General features: G+C 41.7%; 1 protein-coding gene across 1 annotated transcript in view; it reads left to right on the forward strand.

Moving 5' to 3' along the window:
• The window catches only part of ak5 (adenylate kinase 5), a 294,513-nt gene that overhangs the window by 110,146 nt on the left and 164,890 nt on the right, over nt 1-19,477 (forward strand). Inside the window, 1 exon segment of the mRNA XM_034183075.1 lies at nt 10,921-11,112. Within this exon segment, the coding sequence (XP_034038966.1) occupies nt 10,921-11,112 (192 nt within the window).

Raw genomic sequence — 19,477 nt, forward strand, 5'->3', positions numbered from 1 at the left:
TCCGATGCCCCTGTTTCCAGGTATTAGATTCCTTGCAGCTGTCTGTGCGTATATCATATATATATTTATATAATGTCTGAATGGATCCTTGTCATTTGATTGGTGCTTTGTGTGTTACATGACATTGATTGTTCATCCCGTTTGTGTTGCATTGCATGTAGAGTGCAAATTTGGTTCCATTTAGAGTGCAAATTTGGATCCACACGTTTGGTACCATTGCACTCTGCACACACACACGTGCACATGCACATACACACACACACACACACACAAAATGCAAGCGTGCATGCACAAACAAAACAAATCCACTGCATTGTCTGGAGGCTCTTAGTATCAGGCGTGGCACAAACCGGGTGGACACAAATGCAAGCTCACACGACTGATTGAGTTCAAAATGTTTAATGAATGCACCAGGCAGGGGTTCGGTACACGGGTGGTCTAGCAACGAGACAAAGGTAGCAAAAAGGCAAGAGGCTGAGACGTGGTTTAATAAAGGCACAGGTCAAAAACACGGTGTTAGGGCTATCAGAGGCATGGTATAAACAAGGTCAAAAATGAGTCAAAATACAGGCAGGCAAAAATGGAACAAGGAACTAGGCTCGAAAGTGACACAAAATCAACATTCTGCCAGTGAGCTGTGAGACTGTGAGGGTTTAAATAGGGAGCAAACTAATCAAGGTGAGATGAGGTGCAGGTGTGTGGAATGGTCTGGAAGGGGCATGGCCGGGGAGACAACGGTAAGTGCAAGAGTGCAGAGAGACAAAAAGCAAAGCAAACTGGGGCAAGATAACTAAGTGGCTGAAAAACCAACAGTGCAAAATGTGAGGTGCTCAACAAACCACAATTAATGTGAACAAAACAAAAGGGGAAAAAAACTAGGAAATGATGTGACTAAGGGCCCTGTCCCACTGGCGTTTAGGAGGATTTGCGGATGGAATGCGCACAAAAGTGGCCCACATCCGCCAAACAACCGCAATAACCGTGTAACATTCCTGTATGAGTCGGCCGCCATCCGAACACGTCTGTGATCATCCACAGAGGCACGCATGTCCGCAGCCAAGATTTTTGAGCCACTCAAAAATCCTGCTGCGGATGAGATCCGCATCACTGCCTGAACACATACTGAAGACATATGCAGGACATACACAACCAACGCGCCGCATATCCCCTGTCATCCGCTGATATGCGCAACCGACGGGTTGGTGCGGCTTGGCGGCAGACCGGGACAGCGTGCAAAACAAATATGATGCGTGCCCAGCACGGCCACATCACGGTTGCAAATGGTATGTCGCGCATGCAGACTAGAGCATGACACGGGAGTGGATTTTCACTCCGGTCCCATCCCGCTCCCAGAAAAAAAATCCCATCCTGTCCCAATCCTGTACTGGAGTAAAAAAATAAATCTCATCCCATCCCACTCCTGTAAAGATGACTCCCAATCCCATCCCGCTCCCACTCAAAATCAGTCCCACTCCCATCCCACTCCCATTTGTCTCACGTCGTGATGATCAATCAGGGACTGAATATGTAGTGATGTGGAGATGTCTGGAGTTTGACTGAAGATGTGAACATGTCCTGTATCTGGTAGCAGCCTGTGAGCAGGACTTATGTCTCTTTTGTCCTTTATTTCACAATTATGACAGTTTTTGGAGCAAGCAGCAGCCCTACAGCAAGCAGGAGCGGAGTTTCTTTTTCTTTTCGTATTACTTGCGCGCGCAAGTGAATGGAGATTATTTTACTTATTAACTACACAGATGTATAATAGAACAAATGGTGACTGGTTTCTAAACACAATTATGACAGAGTTTTTTTGGTGGAAGAGCGAGCTGCAGCAACCAGCGGAGTTTTTTTTTTTTTTTTTTTTTTATTGTTTACATGTGCGCGCGTGAATGGGACAGTTGGTCCTCAAACTGGGTCCTGCAGAGGTGGAAGGACCACTGAAAGCGGCCGTCATCCAGACTCAGCTCCTGCAGCAAATAATGATACTCCCTGTATTCACAACAACTTGCTCCGTGTGATCAGGGTCCGTCATGTTAACTTGACTGACAACCGGAGCCGGCGAGCGGAATGGAAGCTCCTCCTATTTGATGACGCACCAGGGTGAATTTTAACAGCAAAAGCAGAGCGACACACCGGGTGAAGGAGGCGTGTCCGTCGCCACGCGACCTCCGCAAATTTGTAGCATCTGATCGCGCCCGGTGTGAACGCGACATTAAATAGATGAAAATTATCATCTATTTTTGGCATTCCCGCTCCTGCCCGCTCCCGTTCATTTTATTCCCGTCCCATCCCAATCACGGGATTGATAAAATTTTGACTCCCATCCCGCGGGAATCCCGCAGGAATCACGTGACCCACGGGAATTCCCGAAAAATGTCATCCTCTAATGCAGACAGAGTGGGCATGGATGAAGCGAGTGCATCACGGCCGCTGTGCCCCGCATGGGGGCGCCTCCGCGGTCGCCTTCACTTCTGTTCCCTGTTATATCCGCTTTTCTTCCTCATGTATTCGCTGATCCACCCCGGGACATGTGTCATTTCCGCCCACCTTTGTTGTGGACGCTCAGCTTTTGTCTCCTCATTTCATGCGCAAATCCTCCTAAACGCCAGTGGGACAGGGCCCTAAAGTAAATGAGGGAAAACAAGGAGATGAATTATTATAATCAAACTATAACTTGAGTGAGACTGATTAAAATATAAACATAAATGCAATAACCAATGGTGAGGTGACATCATAAACCAAGACTACACAAATGAATAGCACAACAAAACCAGAGGCTACAGAATAGTACAGTAAATTAAAGGAACTAACTGATAAGCAATAAGTGACAAATGGAACATAATCAGATAAGAAATACTTGACAATAAATGATAACCAAAACCCTGTGACTAAAGCATAATATAATAAAAGTGATAAACAGAAAAGACTAAAGCAACATAAGGGACCAAGAGTGAAAGCAAACAATAAATAATACAGCAAAACTATATATGTGGCCAGCAAATGATACACCGAAGATAAAAGAAGCAAAACCAAGAATTAACTGAGCATGAGCATGGTAACCTGACATGAACATGAAACAAGACTAAACATAAACTAAGCATGATTATGAGTTACGACACATGACATGAATAACATGCAACACACAGTGATTTAGAGTTACTTCTCTAAAACAGTAAAAAACACAAAAGACTCAGAGCAGTGAAGTGGAGAGAAGTCCAGAATCATAACAGTTGGCTCAAAAGGGCCAGATCATGACAGTTAGCAGGAAGTTAGATTGAAAAGCTGGACTAATTTCTGACGTGATTTTTTTCTCTGCACTGAAGATGTTTTTTTGTTTTGTAGTACACGTGTGCACAAGTGCCAACCCGGTTGTGTGAGTGTGCGTGCGCTCACGCATGGGACAACAACACAAGCAAGACGATAATTTGATTGAGCTAACTGACGGTGCTAATTCTTGTAACACACACACACACAAAATCCACTCTGCTGTAAGCCATCTGGATGCATGAAGAGCTGTTCAGATGAAAAGCTGACATGATTTTTGGCTGAACTGAGGAACTACACAAAGTCTTTTTTTTTTATGGAAGTCCGAAGTCATTGCATAGCATCGACTGCACGTCACAATTTGGACTTTAGCAGCAGTGGAACACCAAAATGTAAGTCCATTTTCTGTTGTTTCGAAATTAATAAAATATCAAATGACAAGGATCTATTTTAGCCATTATATAAAACAAATAAATGTTTTTGCATTCTTTCAATGAAACAAATATTTAATTTGGTGAAAGCTGGAACAAACCATTCACTGAATTAAATGTTCATTCCACTGTACTCATAAACATTCATTACTTGTATCATATATATAAATACATTTTCTATTTTAATTAGTATCTGTATGCCTCATTCACTGCACTGAGATGGCAACTTTGTATTTTGCAACCGTATCGTTAATCTTTTGGATGTTGCTTCATAAACGGTGCTGACTTTCCTCTTTACCAAAGCAGGAAACCACATTTCAGTGCACAATTGACACATCATTGCTTTTTCATTGCGTGCAGTTTGTATAACGTGCACAGAAGTGCATTATTTGGCAGTCAGTTATATCAATTTATGCCTGCTTATGTATTCTATTGACTGCATGTGCAAGGATGCTGCCATTTGCTTCCTGTCCAACAAGTGGATCTGATCATTGCCGTCACTAAACCTTTTTTTTTTGTAAATGGATGATGTTTTGCTTCAATGTGACAACATCACATTTTACTGTAGTAGTTATAATGTGGTATCCGATTCCTGCTCAGTGTCAAGAGTACATCCTGGGGGGGAAATGAGGGTAGAGGTGTAGTTACTATGGAAACAGAAACTTTGTAAGATTTAAAACTGAGGCCCATTGCTGGCATGCACCTCAATAAACACCACCATCGGAGCTATTTTTGTCTCTGACAGCACACCAGATCAAGACTGCAGCGCGCTTGTGCAGGCTCTCTACATTTAATTAGACTGAGACAAAGAGAGCGGGACAACAAAAGAAAGCACAAAAACCATCACAAACCACAGTCACCGATGTTTTTTGTAGAAGCAGGTTCCCTGTAGTGAGCTGCCTGATGATGTTGGATAATGTCAGTGCTGTTTTTTCACTTAAAACTCTGGTCTTTAAATGCTCACCACAAACATCATAGCTTTCAGTTCGCAGACTCCTGTTTATTGAGGAAGTACCTTGTGGGTAGAAATCTGCACAACAAAAATGGCCAAACTCATCTGAGTGTGACAGATCCTGTCTGTTGATGATGATGATGATGATGATGTTGGACTAAATCACATTGTGGTAGTATGATGATTTCCTGATTATGGTTCAGCTTCTCTGTGAAGTGGCATAAGGAATTGGGCTGTCTGGGTTTGTGACTGTCCTGGATCAAGACAAAACTCCAGGGTTTTTATGACTTCCTGGGCTCAGCTATCCAAAGTGTTGAAATTGTAGAGACATTCACTTACAGTAGTGTTCAGAATAATAGTAGTGCTATGTGATTAAAAAGATTAATCCAGGTGTTGAGTATATTTCTTATTGTTACATGGGAAACAAGGTACCAGTAGATTCAGTAGATTCTCACAAATCCAACAAGACCAAGCATTCCTGATATGCACACTCTTAAGGCTATGAAATTGGGCTATTAGTAAAAAAAAAAAAACTAGAAAAGGGGGTGTTCACAATAATAGTTGCATCTGCTGTTCACGTTACAAACTCAAAACTGTTATGTTCAAACTGCTTTGTTAGCAATCCTGTGAATCACTAAACTAGTATTTAGTTGTATAACCACAGTTTTTCATGATTTCTTCACATCTGCGAGGCATTAATTTTGTTGGTTTGGTACCAAGATTTTGCTCGTTTACTAGTGTGCTTGGGGTCATTGTCTTGTTGAAACACCCATTTCAAGGGCATGTCCTCTTCAACATAAGGCAACATGACCTCTTCAAGTATTTTGACATATCCAAACTGATCCATGATACCTGGTATGCGATATATAGGCCCAACACCATAGTAGGAGAAACATGCCCATATCATGATGCTTGCACCACCATGCTTCACTGTCTTCACTGTGAAGTGTGGCTTGAATTCAGAGTTTGGGGGTCGTCTCACAAACTGTCTCCGGCCCTTGGACCCAAAAAGAACAGTTTTACTCTCATCAGTCCACAAAATATTCCTCTATTTCTCTTTAGGCCAGTTGATGTGTTCTTTGGCAAATTGTAACCTCTTCTGCACATGTCTTTTATTTAACAGAGGGACTTTGCGGGGGATTCTTGCAAATAAATTAGCTTCACACAGACGTCTTCTAACTGTCACAGCACTTACAGGTAACTCCAGACTGTCTTTGATCATCCTGGAGCTGATCAATGGGTGAGCCTTTGCCATTCTGGTTATTCTTCTGTCCATTTTGATGGTTGTTTTCCATTTTCTTCCACGCGTCTCTGGTGTTTTTGTCCATTTTAAAGCATTGGAGATCATTGTAGATGAACAGCCTATAATTTTTTGCACCTGCGTATAAGTTTTCCCCTCTCCAATCAACTTTTTAATCAAACTACGCTGTTCTTCTGAACAATGTCTTGACTGTCCCATTTTCCCCAGGCTTTCAAAGAGAAAAGCATGTTCAACAGGTGCTGGCTTCATCCTTAAATAGGGGACACCTGATTCACACCTGTTTGTTCCACAAAATTGACAAACTCACTGACTGAATGCCACACAACTATTATTGTGAACACCCCCTTTTCTACTTTTTTTTTTATTTTTACTAATAGCCCAATTTCATAGCCTTAAGAGTGTGCATATCATGAATGCTTGGTCTTGTTGGATTTGTGAGAATCTACTGAATCTACTGGTACTTTGTTTCACATGTAACAATAAGAAATATACTCAAAACCTGGATTAATCTTTTTCATCACATAGCACTACTATTATTCTGAACACTACTGTATCTTGGCCATAATATTCATGCCTCTGGATCCTTTCAGATAAAGAGATGCTTGTAAAGAATTTGTGACCTCATGAGGTTGCTGGACAGAAGATTCTGCTGCGGGAGAACAAAGATCCAAGTCTTTAGGGTCCCAGTGCTACCTGTCTTACTGTACTGTTATGAGGCTTGGATGATAATCAGTGACATAAGGTGACAACTGGGTGTCTTTGGTACTAGGTCTCTTTGGTAGATCCTTGGGTACCAGTAGAATGACTTTTTGTCATACAAGCAGTTACTTTGGGAGACTTGGATGAAGACTATCATTGGGATTGTGAGGTAACATCATCTATGACATTTTGACCATGTACCGTGCTTCTCTGGACATGACCCAGCACGCAAGTCCCTGAGGGTGGAGAACACTGACAAAAGACTAAAGATGCATCTATTCTCCCTCTTGTACGGTTAGCGTACCGGTGTAGTATGGAATTATGTTTCCTCTCCTTTTAATTCACATTATTAGCAACAGAACAGGTCTCAGCCCCACTACATCTAAATTCTGGGTCTGTTAGTGAAGCACAGAGCCAACTGCCATTAACCATTTTAGTCATCTCTTTGCTTCCCTGTTGATTTACTGCTGGTGAACTAATGTCTTAAATGCATTTATTTCCAGCTGACTGATTCTGCTCTCTTTCTCTCTGTTCGATGCACTGATGAACACTTTAATGAACCCTGGCCCTGCATCCTAGAGTGCCGGACTGACCTCAGGGCACTCTACCTAATCAAGACCTGGAGGCAGAGACTAAACACAAAGATGGAAAATGTGTCTTTTAAATATTGAGTGTCTTACAAAGAAACTGAGCCTGAGCTATATGTATATGTATATGTATACATATACATATACATACATATGTATATGTATATATATACATATCCTCTTCAACTAGTAATTTTCTTTTTGTAGCTGCTCTTCACAGCCTGCATCTCATCTGATCTGCATAATATTGATGCAGAGGATTTTTGTGCCAGAAAGTCTGTGGTTCTTATGCTGTACATAATGGTTGTATATGTAAAAGACTGCTTCCTGCTGAAAGCAACCATCTATTTGTCATAGCTAATGGTTTTCGTGCTTGGGACTCCAAAGGGGGCGGTCGCATCTCCCTGCAGTATAATTGTGGATTAATTGCTGTATCTTGTCTGAGGTAATTGAGTGTAAACATAATTGCCCTTTTTTGGGATCAATAAAGTTGTCTGAAGTCTGAAGTCTAGGTGGCATCCAGGTACTGGCATCCTCAACACTGAGTCACCTGGTTGCTTGATTATGCCAAAGGGACTGAGCCACAAAGCTAAATGCCTTAGTTAACATTCCCTTAGTTGAGGTTTGCACTTTAATGATTACAGTTGTATGCAAATGTTTGGGCACCCCTGATAATTTTCATGATTTTCCTTTATAAATCATCGGTTGTCTGGATCAAAATTTTCAGTTAAATGTATCATATAGCAGTCAAACACTGTGATATTTTAGAAGTGAAATGAAATTTATAGGATTTACAGAAAGTGTGCAATAATTCTTTAAACAAAATTAGGCAGGTGCATAAATTTGGGCATTCCAACAGAAAAAATACATCAATATTTAGTAGATCCTCCTTTTGCAGAAATAACAGCCTCTAAATGCTTCCTATAGCTTCCAATGAGAGTCTGGATTCTGGTTGAAGGTATTTTGGACCATTGTTCTTTACAAAACATCTCTGGTTCAACCAGGTTTGTTGGTTTCCGAGCATGGGCAGCCCGCTTAAAATCACACCACAGATTTTCATTAATAATCAGGTACATTGCACTTGTTCCTCTGCATGAATGCCTTAGTAGATTTAGAGCAGTGTTTAGGGTCATTGTGTTGTTGAAAGATCCAGCCCCGGCGCAACTTCAACTTTGCCACTGATTCATGAATATTGTTCTCAAGAATCTTCTGATATTGACTGGAATCCATGTGACCCTCCACTTTAGCGACTCTGTTTGTGGCATGTATGCAGTGAAGACTTCCGACCGACGTGGGTACCCACATACTGTGAGGGCTTTCCGGACATGTTGTTGTTCTTTAGCCCTTCCCTCTGTAGTTGTGGGCACCTGTAGGGCTCTGTGTTGAAGAGTCCTGATCACCCCGAACTTGTGTTCAAGGGGTTGGTTTGAGCCAAAGAGCAGATATTGGTCAGTGTGAGTGGGTTTTCTGTAAACCCCTGTCTGGAGCTGCCTGTTCTCTCTAATCATAATATCACAGTCCATGAAGGCTAAATGGTTGTTTCTGGCATGCTCGGGTGCTAGGGTATAGTCTGTAGTACAGCTAGGGTACAGTCTGTAGTACGCCTGCCTGTCGATGAGACCCTGTTTCTCCAGGTTTTGGAAGTAGTTAATGATTTTCTTATAGCCACTTGAGGGGTCGTTCTTCAGACACTCGTGCGTATTGGAGTCACTGAGCAGGTTATTGACCTTGGCCTCGTAGTCCGATGTGTTTAGGACCACCATCTATCGGCCTTTATCCACTGGCAGGATAAGGATGCTTTGGTCCTTCTGCAGTGCTGACAATGCTTTCCGTTCTTCTCCTGTAATGTTGGACAGAGGAGGCTTAGCACTGTTCAGCACTGCTGTGACTCTTAGCCGGAGGTGCCCAGCTTCTGACTTTGACAGACTGTTATGTTTAATGGCTCGGTATATGTTTAGGGGTCACTAAGAAATTTAGTCTTTTGGCGAGCACATCCTTTTCTGTCTATGTAAGAACCCTGTCGGAGAGATTCTTTACCCAATTTTCCCTGTTCTCACTAATTTGTCTGGGTGTATCTTTATAACTACCCCCACTGCTCGTGAAAGTAAGTGTTTTCTGCACTAAAAGGTTGTGAAACTTCCTGATTTGCTGCTCCTTTTGTGAAGACTATCAGAATCATTTTGGAGGTCTAATATTTTAAAATGTAGCCTTCTAATTCTAAGACCCTTTAAGATTTTGATAGTCTTCATAGTTAATAGTTAAAATTCAAATGTCTGAGCATTTAAAAAGTAAGGAGCGGCAAATCAGGAAGTTTCACACCCTTTTAGTGCAGAAAAGGCTTACTTTCACGAGCACTGGGGGTAGTTATAAAGATACACCCAGACAAATTAGTGAGAACAGGGAAAATAGGGTAAAGAAGGAGAGTCATCAGTAGAGGCCTCAGTCCCATCGTTAGGAGGGACAGCTGCCCTGTCATTAGGAGGGTGCTAACTAAAGCACAATAGGTGCTAATTAGAGCAATTGTTAGTGACAAGCAGTCTGCCTCTCGTTAGGAGGGGTCTGGTTAGGTTTAAAACTCCAGCCTTTGCTGGCTTCTGTTATTCTTCTCTACACGAGTCAAGACAGAAGTCAGACTACCAGAGCAAGAAATTTAGCTGAGAAGCTTCTGCGATTAGAAGCGAAACATCTTCGCATCAAGCTACCCAGTCCATTCGAAGATACAGGCTTCTCTACTTTCCTTGTGCAAAGTGCGCTATATAGTTGAACGATGCACAGAGACACTATCTGCAGCAAGATCATGTTGTAGGTCTTTGGAGCAGGTCTGTGGGTTGACTATGACTGTTCTCACCATCCTTTGCTTCAGCTTATCTGAGATTTTTCTTGGCCTGCCACTTCGGGCCTTAACTAGTACTGTGCCTGTGGTCTTCCATTTGCTCACTATGTTCCTCACAGTGGAAACTGACAGTTGAAATCTCTGAGATAGCTTATTGTATCCTTCCCCTAAACCATGATGTTGAACAATCATTTGAGAGTTGTTTATAGGCTCCCATCTTGCCACTCATTAGAAGAGATGTAAAGAGGGGAAACATTTGCAAATGGTCACCTTAAATATCCTTTCTCATGATTGGATTCACCTGTGTAAGGAGGTCAAGGGCCAATGAGCTTACCAAACCAGTTTTGTGTTACAATAATTAGTGCTAAATGTATTGAAATCAACAAAATGACAAGGGTGCCCAAATTTATGCACCTGCCCAATGTTGTTAATAATTATTGCACACTTTCTGTAAATACTAGAAACTTATGTAAACTTTCTGTAAATACTAGAAATATCAGTGTGTTCATCTGCTATATGATATATTTAACAATTTATATTTAACAACAATTTAACAATTTTATAAAGGAAAATCATGAAAATTATCAGGGGGTGCCCAAACCTTTGCATACATCTGTATCTAATTAGTGCCCACCCAGCTGTAAATTGGTACCAGCTTCAGCTGGTGAAGTAACCTGCGTCATACTGGTGTCCTATCCAGGGGGGTTGTAAACGCTCATCTACTTGATGCTACTGAAGCCAGAGATCAACATCAGCACCAACAGGCCTAATTACAGTGGCAAATGACCATTAAACCTGTTCAAAATGTCAAATGTTACAAAATCTTTTGGGCCATATGTTGTTCTTGTTCCACTAATAAAATAAAAGATCTGTGCCAAATTTTCCTCTGGCAGATCTGCACTCCTGACCTGGTGGTGTTCCTGGCATGCACCAGCCATCGTCTGAAGGAGAGGCTGCACAAACGAGCTGAGCAACAAGGTCGGCCAGACGACAACCCCAAGGCCATCGACCGCCGCTTGACTAACTTCAAACAAAACACCATTCCTCTGGTGAAATACTTCCAGGAGAGGGGTCTCATTGTTACGGTATGTTCTCGGACTTGCATGCATATAAAAGCCTCCATGATATCTGTCCTAACAATGATCCAAAACATTCAGGACCTAGTTTATGAAAGGCTTGCACATGAAAATACCATAGCACTGGCAAAAGAAAAAAAATGTGCATGCTGATTATTGTCAACTGGGTGCAGGGATAACCCTTACCCCTACCGCTCACCCTAACCCTGTGGACAGTGCCTCTTCAATGCACAAAATACTGCGTATTGTCTAATTAGCATCTTTGTGGGTGCTGAACAGCCACATAGGTGAGGTTTAAACATGTACGAGGTCTATTAGAAAAGTTTCCTACCTTTTTATTTTTTTAAAAAACTATATGGATTTGAATGACGTGCGATTACACCAATCATGCTTGAACCCTCGTGCGCATGCGTGAGTTTTTTCACACGTGTCGGTGACATCATTTCCCTGTGGGCAGGCCTTGAGTGAGATGTGGTCCCGCCCTCTCGGCTGAATTCCTTTGTTTCACACGCTGCTCGAGACGGCGCGCGTTGCTTTATCAAAATTTTTTCTGGACCTGTGAGGAATATCCGAGTGGACACTATTCGAGAAATTAAGCTGGTTTTCGGTGAAAAGTTTAATGGCTGATGAGAGATTATGGGGTGTTTCTGTCAGTGTAAGGACTTCCCACGGAGCGGGATGTCGCGCAGCGCTTCCAGGCGCCATCGTCGGCCTGTTTCGACCTGAAAACATCCTAATTTAAGGCTTAATTCACCCAGGACGTCGTGAGAGAACAGAGAAGATTCAGAAGAGGCCGGCATGAGGACTTTATGCAAACATTCCACTGTTTAAGGACATTTTGTAATGAAAGACGTGCGCGCAAATTCGCCGAGTCGTTTCCGTGACGACTCGGCGAATCCATCTGCGCCGCGACAGGAAAAACACCTCCGTGTTGAAAACCATTTGTAAAATTCAGGCGGCTTTTGATGGCTTTCAACAAGCGAGTAACTGAGAAATTGTTTAACAGCTTGGGCATGTTCAAACTTGCCTGTTAAGGTTTCCAACGGTGTTTTTCCTGTCGCGACCCCCCGCGGTCGGGTCCGGCCCGACATGCGACTCTGCCCGCACGTTCTTTCATTACAAAATGTCCGTTAACAATGGAATGTCTGAATAAACTCCTCATGCCGACTTCTCTGAAGTTCTCTGTTCTCTGACGACTTCCTGGGTCAACAGAGCCTGAAATGTGGACGTTTTCAACTTGAAACGGCGAGACGCTGCCGCCTCGAAGCGCAGATCGCCGTCAGGCGCCGTGGGCCGTCCTTACGGCGACACTACCAGACCAAAATCTCTCATCAGCCGTTAAAATTTTTACCGAAAACCAGCTCAATTTATCGAATGGTGTCTACTCAGTTGTGCCTTACAGTTTTGAAAAAAATTTGATCAAACAAAGCAGCAGTCTCTGAGCCATTCCTAAACAATGAAAAAATCAACGAGAGGGTGGGCGACTCCTCACTCAAAGACTGCCCACAGGCGAATGAAGTAACCGACAGGCGTGAAAAAAACTCTTGCTTGCCCACGAGGGTTCAAGCATGTCTGATGTAATCACACGTGATTCAAATCCATATGGTTTTTGAAAAAATGATAAGGTAGGATACTTTTCTAATAGACCTCGTACATTGATTTATCAAAGCTAAAGGAAATTTCAGTGACTGAAATTCTGTCTGTAATTTCGCGTGGTTTAAAATTTGGTGTTAACTGAGCCAGTGTTGTGCAATCAATGGAGACGTGCATTAATCTGATTCAGAGCTCCCCCCCTCCCCCCAAACTGTTTAGGTATGCATTTTTATTTTTGATCAATAATCATTAACACAGAAAACACCATTATTGAACATTAATTTATAGTGGCCTACCCATACTGTATGAAGACACGGGTTTGAATCCTGCTCATGCGTCATGCAGGACTCATGCAGATCCATCCCTGGTTCTCAAGACCAGGCACCTAAGTGGCTCTACTCTTCTTTTTTCAGATATTTAGATATGCCTTAGTATACACTAGTAGAGTTCTACCTTAGATTTGGAATGTATAATGGAGGATATAGCTTACTGAATTGTCATGCCTCTGTATGTATCCTTGGAGAAGAAACTAAGGGTCCTATCTCACTGGGCGCAACTGTTGAAAAGCAGCTGGAGATGCGAATTAGCGACCAAACACGGGAACGAGTGACAATGTCGCAGTTGATATCTCACTGAAGTGGCCACTCGCAGTTGAAGATGAATGACACATTTACACTCAAACTGTTCAGCTCTTATTATCTTGCTATTATCCATGTTAATAGAGTGTGGAAATTCCCCCACTCTTCCCAGTAATGGCAAAATAAAATTAAATAAATGAATTTAAAAAATGTATAAATAAAGCACTCACCGACAGTGGTGGGCACAGTTCCGATAATCCGATAATTATCGAAGATATGTTTTCATTATCAGATTATCTTTTTAGATAACTTTAAAAACCATTATCGGACTAACTATCTTGTGATAATTTTGTCTGATAATTTTTAGACCGATAACGTGGCAAATAAAGCTGAACAGCTACAAACATTTATAAAATTTAAAATCAGTTGAGCACCTACCTGTTAAATGTTTCGTAGCAGATGTGTAGTTCTACCCTCTGCAAAACAGAGGAGCTGCTTCTAGAAGAAACCGCTCTATCCTCTGCAGGCAAAAGAGAACTGATCACCAAAAAAAACTCATTTCTTTTAACCCCATACTGATACGCGGGCAGTATCACCCAAGTCATCCAGAGCCATACATTTTTGACTTATGGTTCAAATTTTAACCAAACTAATTTCGGACAAGTTATTTAAATTAACATCACGTCTGAAGTTTTATAAAGTGAAAATATCAGATACGTATATGTTTTAGTTTTAAAGTAATGCGCTAATTTTTAAGGTTTTAGTGTGGACATGCTTTGTCCAGGTGCATTATGGGTAGGATAGGGTAATCTCAGTACGTTCACGACATGAGAAATGCATTTCAGACAACTCTGATCAGGCTCCACGGACAACAGCATTAAACTCTAGTGCCTGAAACTCTTGTGAATATATTCTCTGGGTTTATAGACGTTGTTATTCAAATCAAAATTCAATGTATTCATTTATATAGCGCCAATTCACGACAAAATCGTCTCAAGGCGCTTCACAACATAAAAAACAATTAAAAATTTAAAACCAATAAAAACAACCATAAAAGAAAAACAGCAGTAAAAGAATACAAGATTAAAATACATCATAACACTAATGATAAAACAGGGAAAATAAATGAGTCTTTAAACGTGATTTAAAGGTCTCCACAGTGTCCAACTGCCGAATGTGTGCCGGCAGATCGTTCCACAGAGCTGGGGGCACGATAGGAAAAAGCTCTGTGACCGGCAGACTTTTATTCACCCTGGGAACACACAGAAGTCCTGCACCCTGAGAACGCAAGGGCCCGAGCTGGTACATAGGGGCTTATCAAGTCAGCCAGATAGGGAGGTGCAAGTCCATGAACAATTTTATAAACTAAAATCAGTACTTTAAAATGCAATCTTGCAGAAACAGGAAGCCAGTGCAGGGATGCCAAGATTGGCGTAATGTGGTCAAACTTTCTGCTCCGTGTCAAAAGTCTGGCAGCAGCATTCTGAACCAATTGAAGACCCGTGATCCTGGACTGCGGTAAGCCAGAGAATAGAGCATTACAATAGTCCAATCTAGAAGAGACAAACGCATGAATCAAAGTCTCAGCATCAGCCATAGACAGAATAGGATGAATCCTCGCTATATTTCGCAAATGGAAGAAAGCAGTCCTTGTAATGTCTCTAATGTGGAGATCAAAGGACAATGCAGGATCAAAAATGACTCCAAGGTTCCTCACTTTATCCGTATGATGTATAACACACGGACCTAAGCTAAGTGCTAGCTGATCAAATTTATGCCGATACCTCACTGGACCAAGAACCATAACTTCAGTCTTATCAGAATTTAAGAGTAGGAAGTTACTAGACATCCAACTTCTTACAGATGCAAGACAATTTTCCAAGGATTTTATGAGTAAGATTACCAGCAGTTATTGGCATATACAATTGAGTGTCATCAGCATAGCAATGAAAGGGAATCCCAAAATGCCGCAATATATTCCCGAGGGGTGCTACATAAAGAGAAAAAAGCAAGGGGCCCAAAATGGATCCCTGAGGAACCCCAAACTTCATGTCTCTACGATCGGAGGAGGTTCCATTACACAACACACAGTAGGAACGACTGGACAGGTGCGACGTCAACCATGCAAGAGCATTTCCAGTAATCCCAAAGTGATTCTCCAGCCTATTGAGTAGAATATGGTAATCCACAGTATCAAATGCAGCACTAAGATCCAGCAGCACCAGGACCGTAGTGATATCCGAGTCCATTGCTCGCAAAAGGTCATTCACTACTTTAGTAAGTGCTGTCTCTGTGGAGTGAAATCTTCTAAAAGCAGACTGCAGTGGCTCAAAAAGATTATTCTCAGTGAGGTAGTCCATGAGCTGTTTACATTTATTAAATTCCATGCATCTTAAATGTAGCAGACACGGATTATCTGGAATTTTGTTTTGGCATGTTTTTACAGTCTCTACTGCCATCTACTGGCCAGTGGTGTTCATGGCATATTTGTCCTGAAGCTGGGCTGATATTTTCAATCACTGTACTTGGTTCCAGCTCAAACTGTACAACAGAACTGCACGGTGTAAAAGTTCAGAGCGCCCGAATTATGTTCTCACACACATTGTACATTCAAAAACCACACATCAGACTCGTGTTTCCAGAAGCAAAACATAACAGAAGCTTCTTTTTTTTTTTTTTTTAATTTACATTTCTTATTTTTTACAAAATCCCTTGATGGGAGACATCAGAGTTTAAAAAAAATTTACAAGACAGGTCTGCGGTGTTTGCACATGCACAGTGCGAGAGGTTGGATGCTTGTAGCTCTTCAGCAGCTGGATACCCTCACGACGGTCGACCAGAAATCAAACAGGTTTGATTTTCATCTGACCATACGATCGCCGATCAGGAGGTGGTCATGAGATGTTAAACGCAGCTCGTTACTCCATGTATACTAAACGATGCAGGAGGAGCAATTAACCTGAAACTCAGTGCGATCCAAAAAATTCTCGCACAAATGAAAAATCAGATGAAAAAGGGCCAAAACTCTCACAATGTAAACCCAGCTTAAGTACTGAACATCTGGCACTAGTAGATCATGGCAGTTTTCTTTTTTTTTTTACACCGGTTAGACGGTTATCTAATTACAACTTGGCTTTTTTTTTTTTTTTGAAAATGCCTGTTTTTACAAATTAAAAAATGGAATATTTTATAAAAGCACATTTATCTGTAAACACCAACACATGACACACCTGACATTAACGTGTTGGTTTACATAATGAATGACTCAACCAAATCAGTGTTAGCGGAGGCACATTTTACCCGAATCCTTTGTGACCTGTCTGTGTTTGTTACAAAACTTCAGAATTAGTGCATTATTCAACATTAAAAGATATCTGTTATATTTAACTTTGTACAAATGACAGAAGTGACATTAATGTAGTTATTCTATCAGTATTAATTTTATTTATACCAAACCATAACTCAGCATTGCTTTATTTTCCAAGACCTCCGCCTGACGGCAGCGTTGTGATTGAGTAGAGAATTGAGCTTCGTGGCTCCTCTCAGCTTGCTTCTGTGTTGGAAGCCATGTAGTAAACAGGAGCTTCCAGCGGGGGGCAAGATGTTCAAAGACAAAAGTGCTGGCTCATTGTTTGGGTTTGTTGTCGCGTTTGATGCTACCAGAAGCAATCGTGGTGTTAAAACTCAAAATCAGCTTGTTAGTAGTTGCAAGTGTACCAGAGACAATACTGGAATTTATCGGTTATCTGTAACTTCCGATACATTTTGGGTGTTTTCTTTATCAAAGATAACTTTTCTGATTATCTGTTATCAAAGTTAATTTTTTGGTTATCTGTGCCCACCACTGCTCACCGATATGGAGAATAATGTCCCGGCTGGATCTACTGTCCTATCTTCCATGTCCAGCATGTAATCCATCTATTTTCTGTTCCTGATTTCTCCAATTAAGGGTAACATTGACATCTGCAACACCCTGTGAGTGAAGGGAAGGGAAGCGCGCCACCCACCAAATGTTACGTGAAATCAAGCAATTTCCCTCGCAATTACCATTTGCAGGTTGTTGCAGCCAAATGAGATAGGACCCTTAATCTGCATTGTGTCAGTTCACCCAACTATAAGTGGGTACTGGCTTTGGCTGGGGCCTGCGTTGGACTGCCATCCCATCCATGGGAACCTTAGAGTCTTATCCAGGTCATTGACTGAGACTGCAACCAAGGACCAAGTGGTGAAACTGAAGGAGGAAGACTGTTGTGTGATTTTTTTTTTCTCTCAACTTTTGTAAAGACCTTGTAACTGTTAGAATGATCCAAGCAGTGGGTGAGCCCCCTGAGTCTGGTCTTCTTGAGGTTTTATTCCTCAAAAATGCCAAAGGTAGTTTTTCCTTACCTCTGTCTCCTGTGTGCTTGCTCAGTGGGTTGATAAGGTTAAACCTTACCCATGGGAAATGCTTTGAGGCAGTGTTGTTGTGAGTTACTGCTGTACAAATAAAATTAATTGAAATTCAGGGAGGACATGAGGCAGGATTGAGGTGAAGTGATTCTGGACAACTGGACAACTTCTACAGATGTGGTGAGGGAGACTACTAAGAAGGTACAGGGTGGGACACCTGGGCGTTGGCAAGAAGACGAGGAGACTTGTGGAGAGAATACAGGAAAGTATAATTAGAAAGAGGTTGGTGAAAAAATATTGGGAAAGTTGGAGAGATTATGAAAGTAGACAAGACTACAAAGAGATGTGGTGTAAGGTGAAAAGAGATGTGCCAAAGGCCAAGTAAAATGCATATACAAGCTGTACATGAAGTTGAACAGTAAGGAAACAGAAAGCACTTGTACTGATTGGCCAGACGGAGGAACCAAGCAGAAAAGAATGTGCACAGGTTAGGATGATAAAGGATGCAGATGGTAATGTGCTGACAAGTGAGGAGGTGGTGAGAAGTGGAGGGAGTATTTTGATGAATGAAGAAAATGAGGCTGGGATGGGGGTGTGGAGAGATGTGCAACAGATTATTAAGTTTGAAGTGAGGGCACCTAAGATGAAGATGAAGAGTGGAAAGGCTGTTGATCCAGACTGTTCTTGCGTATGAGAATTGTAAAGCTCATCCAACAATGCTGGCCAGGTGTTGAAGCCACCTCTCCATATCGTCATCTATGGTTGTAAGGTTGTGATGGGTGGGGGGGGGCGAAGGATCTTACATTGCTTTGCTTTCATAAGAAGAAGAAGAAGAAGATCCAGATGACATAGCAGTGGAGGCATGGAAAAGTTTAGGAGAGCTGGAAGAGGTGTTTTTACCCAATTTTTTTCATAAAATCTTGGAAAGTGGGAGGATGATTGAGGAGTGTAGAAGGCATGTACTGGCTCAGATTTTTAAGAACAAGGGTGATGTGCAGAGCTGCAATAACTACAGAGGTATGAAGCTGATTAGCCACAGCAGACGTTATGCTTAGAAGAGTTAAAAATCTGTGAGGAACATGGTTTCACTCCAAGAAAGAGTACTTAAGATAAGCTCTTGCCATCAGGGAGAAGGTATCGGGCTGTCAGGTATAAGAGCAATAGATTTAAAAAATCCTTTGTTCCTTTGTCTATTGCTCTGTTGAATAAATCTGGATAATACCTACAGACGCATTACCGGACATTGACGGGCCTCACTGAAGATTATCTAATTTTAACTGACTGTTTCCTGTTATTTTTTTTATGTAATGGTATATTATGTGGTTGTTGCATGATTGTATGTGGTTTTACTTTTTAATTATGGCATTGCAAGCTCAAGACAAATTTCCCTTGGGACAATAAAGTAAACCCTGACCTTGACCTTGAAGATGCATTGTTTGCTCTGCGAGTACTGATGAAAAAGTAGAGAAGGCCAGAAGGAGTTACATTGTGTGTTTGTGGATTTAGTGAAGGCTTATGACAGGGTGCCAAGAGAAGAGTTGTGATATTGTACGAAGACTGGAGTGGCAGAGAAGTATTGAGGGTGGTGCAGGATATGTACAAGGACAGTGTAACAGAGGTGAGATATGCAGTAGAAATGACAGATACATTCAAATTGGAGGTGGGATTACATCAAGGAGCACTTTCTTGTTTGCAGTGGGATGGGGTTGACAGATGAGCTCAGACAGGAGTCTCCATGGATTATGATGTTTGCAGACATTGTGATCTGTAATGAGGGTAGACACCAGCTTGAAAGTAGTTTAGAGAGGTGTTGA

The sequence above is a fragment of the Thalassophryne amazonica genome, chromosome 12, assembly GCF_902500255.1.
Source record: "Thalassophryne amazonica chromosome 12, fThaAma1.1, whole genome shotgun sequence".
Lineage (NCBI taxonomy): Eukaryota > Metazoa > Chordata > Actinopteri > Batrachoidiformes > Batrachoididae > Thalassophryne > Thalassophryne amazonica.